This window comes from Dendroctonus ponderosae, unplaced genomic scaffold (genome assembly GCF_020466585.1).
Source record: "Dendroctonus ponderosae isolate FM_Combo_2020 unplaced genomic scaffold, Dpon_F_20191213v2 Dpon_F_20191213_1, whole genome shotgun sequence".
Taxonomy (NCBI): domain Eukaryota; kingdom Metazoa; phylum Arthropoda; class Insecta; order Coleoptera; family Curculionidae; genus Dendroctonus; species Dendroctonus ponderosae.
The window spans coordinates 5,580,722-5,592,337 of record NW_026017110.1 but is presented as its reverse complement, the minus strand read 5'-3'; the positions used below and the strand labels follow the sequence as shown (position 1 = coordinate 5,592,337).

The 11,616-nt window shown below is 37.0% G+C and overlaps 1 protein-coding gene across 2 annotated transcripts in view; it reads left to right on the top strand.

The window, feature by feature from the left end:
- Positions 1–11,616, top strand: part of LOC109545164 (E3 ubiquitin-protein ligase TRIM9) — a 73,615-nt gene that overhangs the window by 49,881 nt on the left and 12,118 nt on the right. For both annotated transcript variants that reach the window (XM_048661197.1, XM_048661198.1), the window contains exon 2: positions 9,838–9,933. In XM_048661197.1, coding sequence (XP_048517154.1) covers positions 9,838–9,933 — 96 coding nt within the window. The remainder of the gene's footprint in view (positions 1–9,837; positions 9,934–11,616) is intronic.

Below are 11,616 nucleotides of genomic sequence, written 5' to 3'. Positions count from 1 at the left end.
CAAACCATTCATTAAGGGCCACGGCGGTTTCCAAATTGGCCAAAAGCGGTGTGTCCGATGAAAACTTGATCAAAATGACTGGCCATTCAAGTGCGAAATCACTTTCCAGCTATCTACAGATGGATGAAGAACACCATAGAGATCTAGTAGAAAAAATGCGAGAAACGAGCGAAATTCAACCTCAACTGTCTGCCAGCGGCCTCTCAACGTCTACATCTGCTGAGAAGCATACAAATGTGACAAATAATTACCATAACTGTAACTTTTATTATTCCATTAATAAATGAGTTTCTTGTTAAATATTATGATATATACTAATTATTTATTTCTTAATGTCGTATTTCATTCGAGAAATAATCTCACTAAATACCACTCGAGCTTTAACATTAACCATATAATTTTTCACTCTGGCATGTGTTCCTTGCAAATTTCACTAGTCCTTCGGACTCGTGAAATTATCGAAAACATGCAATCGTGAAAAATTATCGGTAATTTCAAAGCACTCGTGGTATTACCCCCGACAACTTTTCCAAGTCGGCAAAAATTACTTATTAAGGGAATTTGTGCAGAATTTTCAGTATTTTGAGTTTCAACGGTCTTCTATGGACTGTGAACGTTTCAAGTGTCTAATTGCTCTAGACGGGAAGTTGGGATTTTTTCAAGCAAAAAGTGCTTTTGGGCGAAAACGCCCATTTTAATGCCAACTTTTCCAAGCGGGAAAAAAACAGAGATTAATGCGATTTGTACGCAATTTTCAGTATGTGAAGCTTCAACTGTCTTCTATGGACTGTGAACATTTCAAGTGTCTGATTGTTCTAGATGGAAAGTTGGGATTTTTTCAAGCAAAGAGGGCTTTTGGGCGAAAAAGTCCATGTTTATGTCAGCTTTTCCAAGTCGGCAAAAATCAGGGATTAAGGGGATTTGTGCGAAATTTTCAGTATTTTGAGCTTCAACTGACTTCTATAGACTGTGAAAGTTTCAAGTGTCGGATTGCTCTAGATTGGAAGTTAAGATTTTTGCAAGCAAAGAGTGCTTTTGGGCGAAAACGCCCCTTTTTATGCCAACTTTTCCAAGTCGGCAAAAATTACGAATTAAGGTCATTTGTGCGAAATTTTCAGTATTTTGAGCTTCAATGGTCTTCTATGGACTCTGAACGTTTCAAGTGTCTGATTGCTCTAGATGGGAAGTTGGTATTTTTTGAAGGAAAGAGTGCTTTTGTGCGAAAACGCCCATTTTTATGAATAAATAGCTCCGGAAATCGTGATGAGAAAATCGACGTCGATTCCTCTACTACAAGAACGGTTTTTTGAGACACTCGGTACACCCCAACCAGAGCATCAACAGATCAAAAATTAAATTGGTTCTCGAGTGACACCCTTTTCTGGTCTCCATTTTTTAACTACGGCGTCCAATTATAAAGCGTACGACGGATTTATTTCCCCCATTTGCACAATTCATTCTGCCCTCCTTTTTGTCACAATTCAACTTATTTCGCAACTTCTTCTCAGTTGAAAATTAACGACCACGCAATGTTGGCGCTTTAATTATTCAACGTATTCAATTTCGGGGGCATTTGCCATGTTAATAGCACACGATGCTGCAACAGTCGTCGGCCAAAAAGGGACGACACGAGCCCCTTTGAGAGTCCAAATCCGCCCTCTACAATATTAAAGTTCCGATATGGGTCCCATCTAATGGAAATTCTGTTTGTTTTCAACTGGTTGATGGCGGAAAACTTTCGGCCGTATTACGTTTCTTGGCCTGCCAGGTGATGTTTTCACCAAAACCCCATATAATGATCACTTCACGTTCTTTGTATGTACAAGCACCAGCCTCGAATGGTAGATGGAAGCTTGATAGATAGACAAAAGAGTATAATGGTCTGTTCAGACAAGTGCTTTACATGTCATGTCTGCAAAGGGGCGCAAGCTGACGCGATAATTGGACAAACTCGTTATTCGAAGCCCTTCGTTACTGCCGCCTTTTTCCGCTCCTGGATGTAAAATATGTTGTTTTTCAAAGGCTATGTAAAGCGTGGTGGACAGGAACTAATTCCAATGCACAAGCATAATCCTTGAGGAAGTTTTCGAATCAGTTAGCTGATCCATAAAGGGATTTTCCCCTTTATATGAGCCCAAATCTCCTTACCTAATAGCGAACATTAATGGCTTGTCTCCACCTTCCCTGTAAATGTCAGATAACTGGAAGACAACGCCCCTTCAAAAGATTAGGGCTATTAAGTCTTAGACGTTGTCGTGATGGAGTTTGTTATTATATCCTCTTTGTCTCCTGAAGTAGCCTGAATAAAGCCACTTTGCCCTTCTGGGTGACTTTTTTCATTTGCCTAAACTCTCGGCCTCTGTATCCTAAATATTAGGAGTATGTTTGAAGGATATTTTTTGCTTCAACCGGATTTCCAGGTTCACCGCTTGAGCTGTGCATTTGGGGGGTTTATTAAATTCTTATGCAGACAAAAGCCCCAGTAAAACACAGGATTAATATAAAAGAAATTTCAATTCGAAAATTCCATGGAAATCCTCATAATTCCCTCGGAAAAATCTCGCAGTTATTTTAAACGCGCGAGCTCCAATCCAATCTTTTTTCCATAGAAATGCTTTGCATATCTTTGTTCATTCCGACCGGGAGATTTATTGTTCGGTCACATGCACAATATTAAAGTCGTTGTTATTTTAGTCGTTCCATTAGTAATTGGAATTGTGGGAAATGAATCGGATGTCGCGAAATTAAAATCGTTGCAGACAGCGATCAAAAGGGAAAATATGCGGCTGTGAAAACAGCGCACATTTCAACCGGTTTGTATGAAGGAGGATTCATTTAAAAAAATTGCTTTTTTCTACTTTCTCTTAAAAGCCGCAGTGTCTCAATAGGTGCAAATGTGAACCGATTCGGAATATATAATATATGATAATTTCTCATATAAAATGATAAAATTAAATTTAAAAGTTAATCCAGTTGTCCAAGCAAAAGGGTGGAAACTCGAAAAATGTTTGTTAAAGTGGATGATATCATTCAGTCGAAGTAATCAGCATAAAATGTTTTTTATTATTCAACATCGTGCCATTAAAAGCGTATTAATTCGAACATTTGGCTAATTCTTCGAGACGACATAAATCTACGGCAAAATGGCGCATAATGGAAAACCGCTGCCGCTCTAAGGAAAAGCGCTCCATACTTTTTTCAAGTATAATAAGCCACGCCATTAGTAACGTCTGAATTTTAAAATGAGGATTTTGCGCTTGAGGCGAGAATAATGAAAAGCAGACGTTATGAATGGAAAGTTTGTTGTTTCCTGTTTATATTTTGTACCATTAGGAACTGTGTAGAGAGGGCTTATTTCGTTTCCCTTTATCTAGTTCCATCAGGATTATGTAATTAATAATTGCGGTCCGAACTTCAATTCAGAGCAAAAACAATCATCAGATAAATCCAAACCCAATTTGGGCTATGGAGTCTAACAAAAAGACCTTTTAACTTCCCCTTTTGTGCGTAGTTTCTTTGCTGTGTTCAAACAGGCCTCAAAATCCTCGCCTGGTTGAAAATGGGAGGCGAATTTGTTCATGACCAACAGAGGCTGGAAAGGGTCATTAAATATTCAGTCTTGTCACCTGCAGTCACTAGATATTTCGGTGCTGTTCTGGAATTTCGTAGTTCCATCCTACTTGCATATTTTATAGAAAAGGCTTCACCAACTTTTCATTTTTGCCAACTTGAAAAAATGAAAGATACTGTTACGTATGCATTTTTTTAATAATTTCTCATTCTTAACAGACAGCAAATTGAATTGAGTACAATTGTACTATATGCTTGAAAAATGTATAGCTTTTAAGCTAGAGCCAGTAGCGATTTCAAACTTTCAGATTTAACAGAAGAAGCCTGCTTCTGAAATTGCTGAAAAATCATGTCATGCTAAATTTTAATTTTTTACTATGTGGTAAATGTTGGTTTGAAAATGAACGTTTTAACATAACTGTACTCTCAACTAAAAAACAAAAAAATTCTAACTTCTAATCGAGAAAACTAGCAACCTGATTTTTTCAAGATCTTTAGAAAGACCTGAATGATCCTTCGTGATGGAGTTTGTTTCGACCAAAACATTAACAGTTTTACGTAATTCCACGCTCAACTTAAAAAAGTCATAACTTCCGATCTAATGCAAGTACTAACTTGCGACTTTCACATTTTAAGGGCAACACACCGACATGAAATCTCCGAAATTTTCATCGAAATCGTCCAATATACGGATATTTAGTGACTTGGTAAATATTAACTTGAAAATGAAACTTTTCCTGATCTGCAGCCGCTACTTGACAAGTTCGCAACTTCCAATCTAAAAGGCGCAGTATCTTCAAACTTTCACACTCTGCAGAAGAGAATTGCGTCCGAAGGTGCTTAAAATCTCAGTCGAATCTCTCTCTATCCTGATTTTTAACCGAGTTGGTAAATGTTGACCTAAAAATAATCGTTTGCAACGGCTTGCACCATCTACTTTAAAAATTCGTAACTTCTGAACTAATGCAAGTAACAACTTTAAACACACAGAACGAAGACTGTGACGAAGATCCACGATGTGGAAAGCACTGAGAATTTCAGTTAAATCGCTTTTTATGCAGATTTTTGCGACTCGTTAAATATTAACTTAAATTAAAGTTTCTACATACATGCACCCGCTACTTCAAAAATTGGTAACTTCAAATATAAGGCCAGTAGTAACTTGAAACTTTCAGAAAATGCAGAAAACCAATGAGTCCAAAAGTACTGAAAAGTTTGTTCAAATCGCCGTTATTCCGGATTTTTATCGAGTTGGCAAATGTGAGCCTAAAAATACCCGTTTGCAATCAATTACATCCTCTACTTTAAACATTCGTAACTTCTGATCTAACGGAAGTACTAATTCTAAAATTTCACACTTTGACGAAGATCCAGGATGTCGAACGCACGGAGAATTTCAGTTAAATCCATTTTTATGCCGATTTTTGCCGACTCGTTAAGTATTAACTTGAAAATGAAAGTGTCCACTTAACTGCACCCGCTGCTTCAAAAATTCGTCACTTCCAATATAAGGCAAGTAGTAACTTCAAACTTTCAGGATATGCTGGAAACAATCGAGTCCAAGCGAATTACTAATTTTATTCAAATCGCCGTTATTCAGAATTTTTATCGACTTGGTAAATGTAAGCTTAAAAATACTCGTTTGCAATCAATCCTCTACTTTAAAAGTTCCAAACTTCCGATCGAATACATACAAGTACCAACTTACGACTTTCACACTTTGAAGCCAACACATCAATGTCAAAGTCCTCAATTTTTCATTGAAATCCTCCAATTTGCAGATTTTTAGTAACTTGGTACAAATTAACTTAAAATGAAACTTTTCAATCATCTGCCGCCACTGCTTGAAAAATTCTTAACTTCCAGTCTAAAACACGTAGTGACTTGAAACGTTAACAATCTACAGAATATAATTGAATCCTAAAATGCTGACAATTTAATTCAAATCGCTCCCTATCCTGATTTTCACCGACTAGGTAAATGTTGGCCTCAAAATAATCGTTTGCAATGAATTGCACCCTCTACTTTAAAAATTCGTAACTTCTGATCTAATGTAAGTACTAACTTTACACTTTCACACTTTGACGAAGATCCACGATGTCGAAGGCACCGAAAATTTCAGTTAAATCTCTTTTTATGCATATTTTGACCGGCTCGTTAAATATTAACTTAAAAATTAAAGTTTCCACTCAACTGCAGCCGATGCTTAAAAAATTCGTAACTTTAAATATAAGGCAAGTAGTAACTTGAAACTTTTAGAAAATGCAGAAAGCAGATGAGTCCAAAAGTATTGAAAAGTTTGTTCAAATCGCCGTTATTCCGGATTTTTATCGACTTGGTAAATGAGCTTAAAAATGCACGTTTGCAATCAATTGCACCCTCTACTTTAAAAGTTCCAAACTTCCGATCGAATACAAGTACCAACTTGTAACTTTCACGTTTTGAAGCTAAGACATGAATTTCAAAGTGCTCAATTTCTAATTGAAATCGTCCAATACCTATACAGATTTTTAGTAACTTGGTAAATAATAACTTGAAAATGAAACTTTCAATCATCTGGCGCTGCTGCTTGAAAAATTCGTAACTTCCAGTCTAAAACACGTAGTGACTTCAAACTTTGACAGACTACAGAAGATAATTGAATCCTAAAGTGCTTGCAATTTAATTCAAATGGCTCCCTATCCTGATTTTCACCGACTAGGTAAATGTTGACCTAAAAATAATTGTTTGCAATGAATGGCACCCTCTGCTTTAAAAATTCGTAACTTCTGATCTAAAGCAGGTACCAACTTTAATTTTTCACACTTTGACAACGACCCGTGACTTCGAAAGCACTGAGAATTTCATTTGAATCGCTTCTTATGCAGATTTTTACCGACTCCTTGAATACTAACTTGAAAGTAAAAGTTTCCACTAACCAGCACCCGCGGGTTGAAAAATTTGACAATTCCAATATCACGCAAGTAGTATTGAAACTGCCAAAGTTTCACAATCAGCAGAAAACAAATGAATCCTAAAGTATTGAAAATGTATTTCAATTCGCCGTGATTCCGAATTTTTATCGACTTGGTAAATATGAACCTAAACATACCCGTTTGCAATCAATAGTACCATCTACTTTAAAAGTTCCAAACTGCCGATCGAACGCAAGTACCAACTTGCGAGTTTCACACTCTGAAGCCAACAAATGAGTGTCAAAGTGTTCATTTTTTCATTGAAATCTTCTAATATACAGGTTTTTAGTGACTTGTATTTAGTGAATATTAATGAAACATTTCACTCAACTGCAGCCGCTGCTTAAAAAATCCGAAACTTCCAATCTAAAACACGCAGTGACTTTGAAACTTTGACAGTCTACAGAAGATAATTGAATGCGAAATTTCATTCAGATCGCTTTCTATCCTGATTTTTACCGACTTGGTAAATGTTGACCTGAAAATAACTTTTTGCAATCAATTGCACCCTCTTTAAAACTTCCTAACTGCTGATTTAATGCGTGTACCAAGTTGACACTTTCAAAAGTTGACAAGGAAACGTGAATTTGAACGCGCTGAAAATATTATTAAAATCTCCCAAAATGGATTTTTACTGACTTAGTAAATATTAACTTGAAAATTAAACTTTTCACTCAACTGCACCCGATGCTTGAAAAAATCGTAACTTCCAATACAAAGCTAGTAGTAACTTGAATTCAAAATCTCGAGAAAATATTTGAATGTGAGAATGATAAAAAGATCACTCAAATCGCCCCAAAACCCCAGTTTTGACAACTTCGTAAATATCTGCTGCCTCCTTCAATAAAAAATATCGTCTTAAGTGCGAATAATGTTTGAAACAATTTGTTATCACGAAATAATTAATTAACGCATTGAAACACCGCATAAAATTAATGATAATAAATAAAATACTGATAGAAAAAATTGTCATACACAAAATGATTCCTCATACATTTAATATTTGTATTTACTGCCCGGCCACCCTGCCGGAATAAAGGAAAATTTTCTCCTGCCGGTGGACGGTACAGTTAAATGGGCATCAGAATCCAACTTTCAGCCAGTCATATCAACATCGCAAACACCGTTTCAAGAATACCTGAATATGATCGAATTGATCCGTTCTTAGCTAACTTCTAATCATTTGCCTCAACATCAGTCCCTGTTTGTCGCTTATTCAAATACAATCAGGAACACTTCATTCGAACAGTTTCACTGCTCTGATGCTCCATTTGGTCATGTTCCGGTGCACGTTGGAGTTGAAACTCAATCAACAACAAATCGAAGGGCAGCAAATTAGGGGGCGTCTCGGAAGTTGAGCTTTGATTTACCCCCCCAAATATGTCCGATCAATGTTTACAGAATGTATAAACTGGCCATTCTCGGACGACCGGATCCGGATCCGAGCACATTGCGTAATCTACCGTGAAATTAAGAGTCACATTACACCCCGACATCCAGCAGGGATGTTCGACGTACTTTCGATCTTGTTTACAGCCGAAAATCATCCATTAGTCTGATTTAAACATCGAAACAGTGGCCCGACCTGTCCAGTTCTTCAGGGGGCTTTATAAAGGATGATTCGAAAGCAACAGTTCAATGGTTTAACGCCCTGTAGAGAAATTTGTGGCTGAACTATGTCAGCAATTGAGTCAAGCATTTGGGAAAATCACTCAATCAAACAGTTAAAATGAGGAAAAACAATGATTTTCTCTGGAAAGTCAAACCCACTGGAGATAATCCTATTGCCTCTCGCCTCCTTGTAAACTGTTCAACACCCTTGTGCTGCTTCTGCCCCTGAGACAGTAGGAGTGAAATCAAGCAGGACGATTATCTAACAGAATAAAGACGGAAGAACTGCAGCAGACATCAACGAGGAAAATTTTCACGAATTTTCCGGCAAATCTCTTTCAGAAAGATGCAAGGGTGTTTCTATGGAGACCCTTTAAGTCCCCATAAAAGCCGTTATCGTTGCCCTGCCATGATTTCTTTTGCATTAGTTTACGTAATTTTGAATTTAGTGTTGGTGATCCGCTCACGGGCTGAATTGGTTTTCAATGCCCCTTTCAACCTGAAGGAGTCGAATTAACCCCGAAAACAATAAGTAATTACTACAATAAACTACCAGGGGCTTGAAAGATACAGCTTTTAATGATCGTCCATTAGTAAGCAGAATTGCTGTAATGTGAATATTAATATCGCTTATAAATCTGGCCATTTCTCCGTTTTATGGTTACTTTCAGGTAAATACTGTCGATTTAATTAAATGATTGCTGCTGTAGGCCGACCTGCCAATTTGGTCCTAAAATGGCCTTTTTGCGAAACAACAACGAATAATTGAGTTGCTCAAGTTGAAGGGGGGACGATTTTATTGCGTAATAACGTTTTTCTCGCTGGGGGAACTTTTACAAAATGAGTTTTGCTTATTTAATAAGTCACCCATCTGATATTGATTGATACCATCTGGATCTTACTGAAGAATACTAGCATCCAGTAAAATCATCGATTACATGTTTATTTCCGCCCTCAAAGCGAGTCAAAGAGCGTAACATTGGAAGTTTCACCACGTTCAAGCAAGTTTAAACTTATAAGGAATTAAATGATGTAGGCAATATCTTCCAAGCCTTTTCCTGCATTGTGGAAATAATGGAAAAATCTTATCACGCCTTTTTTCCTTTTGGTACGTCGGTCACGTTGCGTTGTTTAAACGTGGAACTTAGCGATAATCCTTCGGGCACCTCTTGAATGCTTAAGGCCCCCCAGGTCAATAAAGGAGCCTCGCTAGAAGGAAAATTTGTCCGAAACTCACTTGCTCTGATAATTAGCAAGCGAATTTATTATTATTCGACTAGACTGTTCGGAAAGGCGGAGTTTTCCTTCAGCATTTTATGCGTTTAAAGAGAGGGTCATAAAATGGCCCCAAACTATTGTCTGAACAAAATTCCCATCATTTTTCTGGTTTATCACCATTGGGTATCGAATTTTCAGTGCGCGATAAATCAGGATTGGTGGTTATTGCAAAATCCGCCGGAGGGTCGTTTGGAAACTTGTTTCCGAAAATGGTGTGTTCAAATACGCAAAAACCCTTTAGTGGGAAGCTGCAGTTTATGATGCATGAAAATACGGTTTCAGAAACTTTAAGGGAATTTTATCTTGAAACCTTCTAAACTTCTCGATTGATGATTTTTTGGGTCAGAAATCAGCAATAGGGAGTGTTCAATGTCGATGAAGATCATCTTTGGAAAAATGTCTAATATCCAGTTTCCTGTTTCAGACGGAACTTTCACACAATCTTCAGCAATTGTCGGAACGAGCCAAATCAACAACCGAGTTCATACAGCGACTGAAAGGGATGAGTGATAAAGTTAACGTAAGTACACTGAAATACGCAAACCGATTTCCAAGCAAACGAATTGAGCTCAAAGGTAATGAGTTTTATTCCTCTTCTTCTGTGCGTCTTCAGCACACTTTCTCTGCTATTTATTTGATCCAGTTAATGTAGCCTGAACAATAACATTTTTATGGTTTCTCTGTAAAAGTAAACGAGTTTATCACTTTAAGCTCGAAGGGATGAGGAAAGACGAACAGAGATAACAAAAGGAAATGTTTGGCGTCGGGGGCTTTCTTTGGCCCGGAAACATTTTTTTCTTGTCCCTTCTTGTAATAAGGTCGATAGGGACATACCCGATACGGAAACGTTCTAACATGATTAAAATTTTATAGGCTTCCTGGAACTGGAATAAGACATTATTTGGCTTTGGCTGTTTCTAACAATTTTTAGCAAGAAGGAAGAAATGTAGGTTTCTACCGTAGATGGCTTTTCCTTTGAGGTGTTTGCCTAACGACTGGTTTGGAAATTTGTTGAAAAACGTACAATTTTCTATCAAAACTGTATTTCGGAAAATTGCGATCGGTTGAACAACTTGGAAGTTGGATGATTTTAAGGCCGAAACGACGATTTAAGGCCGAAAGTATATTCCCGACACATTCACTGTCTTTAAGGAATTTTGCATTTGCAACAGTTTGGAACAAAATGGGCTCTGAATATTGGTAAAACTCTCAAACTTGGATATACTTCCACTCTTTACCCTGTAACTCGATCAGTTATCAATATTTTGCAGAAATTCAAAAACTCTTAAAAAGCCCATAAACTTGGCGTAAAAAGTTGTTTCAGGGCCAAAGTTCATTTTGGGGACCGTTTCAGCGCCAGGAGAGTTTACATTTTCAAAGATCTGAAGCGCTGGTTGTTCCTGGAAACACGATCTTTTGCTACAAGTTTGGCGGCGCACCAAGATTTTTTAACCCTAAGATAACTTTTTAGGTGCAACTCAATGGTTTAAAAAAAAATTGCAAATTTAATTTTTTTTTTAATTTTGGAAATTTTTGAGTTTTTTTTAATTAAAAATGTGCAAATTTTTCAGTTAAGAGTCGAATTTAGGCCGAAATGCCACTTTCCAATAGCATCGATTTCGTATATAGTTTCTATATACGAACTATATTTAGAAGAAAATAGAATTTGGAGAGACTTAACCTGCCATCCACATTGTTTGCACAGTTATTTGCCCATAACTTGGCGACTGTTGGAAATATTTCTAAAAGAAAAATGCCCTCAGTTACCACGGGTATTTGCTAGTTCGGCTGTCTTGGCAAAAATCGTCATTGGCAACGGTTTGGAAGATAATGAACGCTGAATGTTGGCAACCGTTCGACTGTTTCGAGAGTGCAACTTTTTGAAAAAAAAAATTTGGGAAATTAGTATTAGTTGAAAAAGTGGACATTTATCAAAACTTTAATGCTGAATAGACGATTTTCCAAGCAAAATATTCTCAGTCAAAAATTTTCGAGTGCAAGAATAAAATTTTTCCGTTTTAAAACGTACGATTTATGGTCAAAAATTATATGGAAAATTTGCAATATCTAACAGATAAGTCATCAGCATTCAGCACAAGAGTACCAATTTTTTCAATTCAAGTTCGAGGCTTAAAAATACCCTTATTCCTGTTCAAACAGCGAATAGAATTTTCGAAATGAGACTTGCAATCAACAGTAAAAA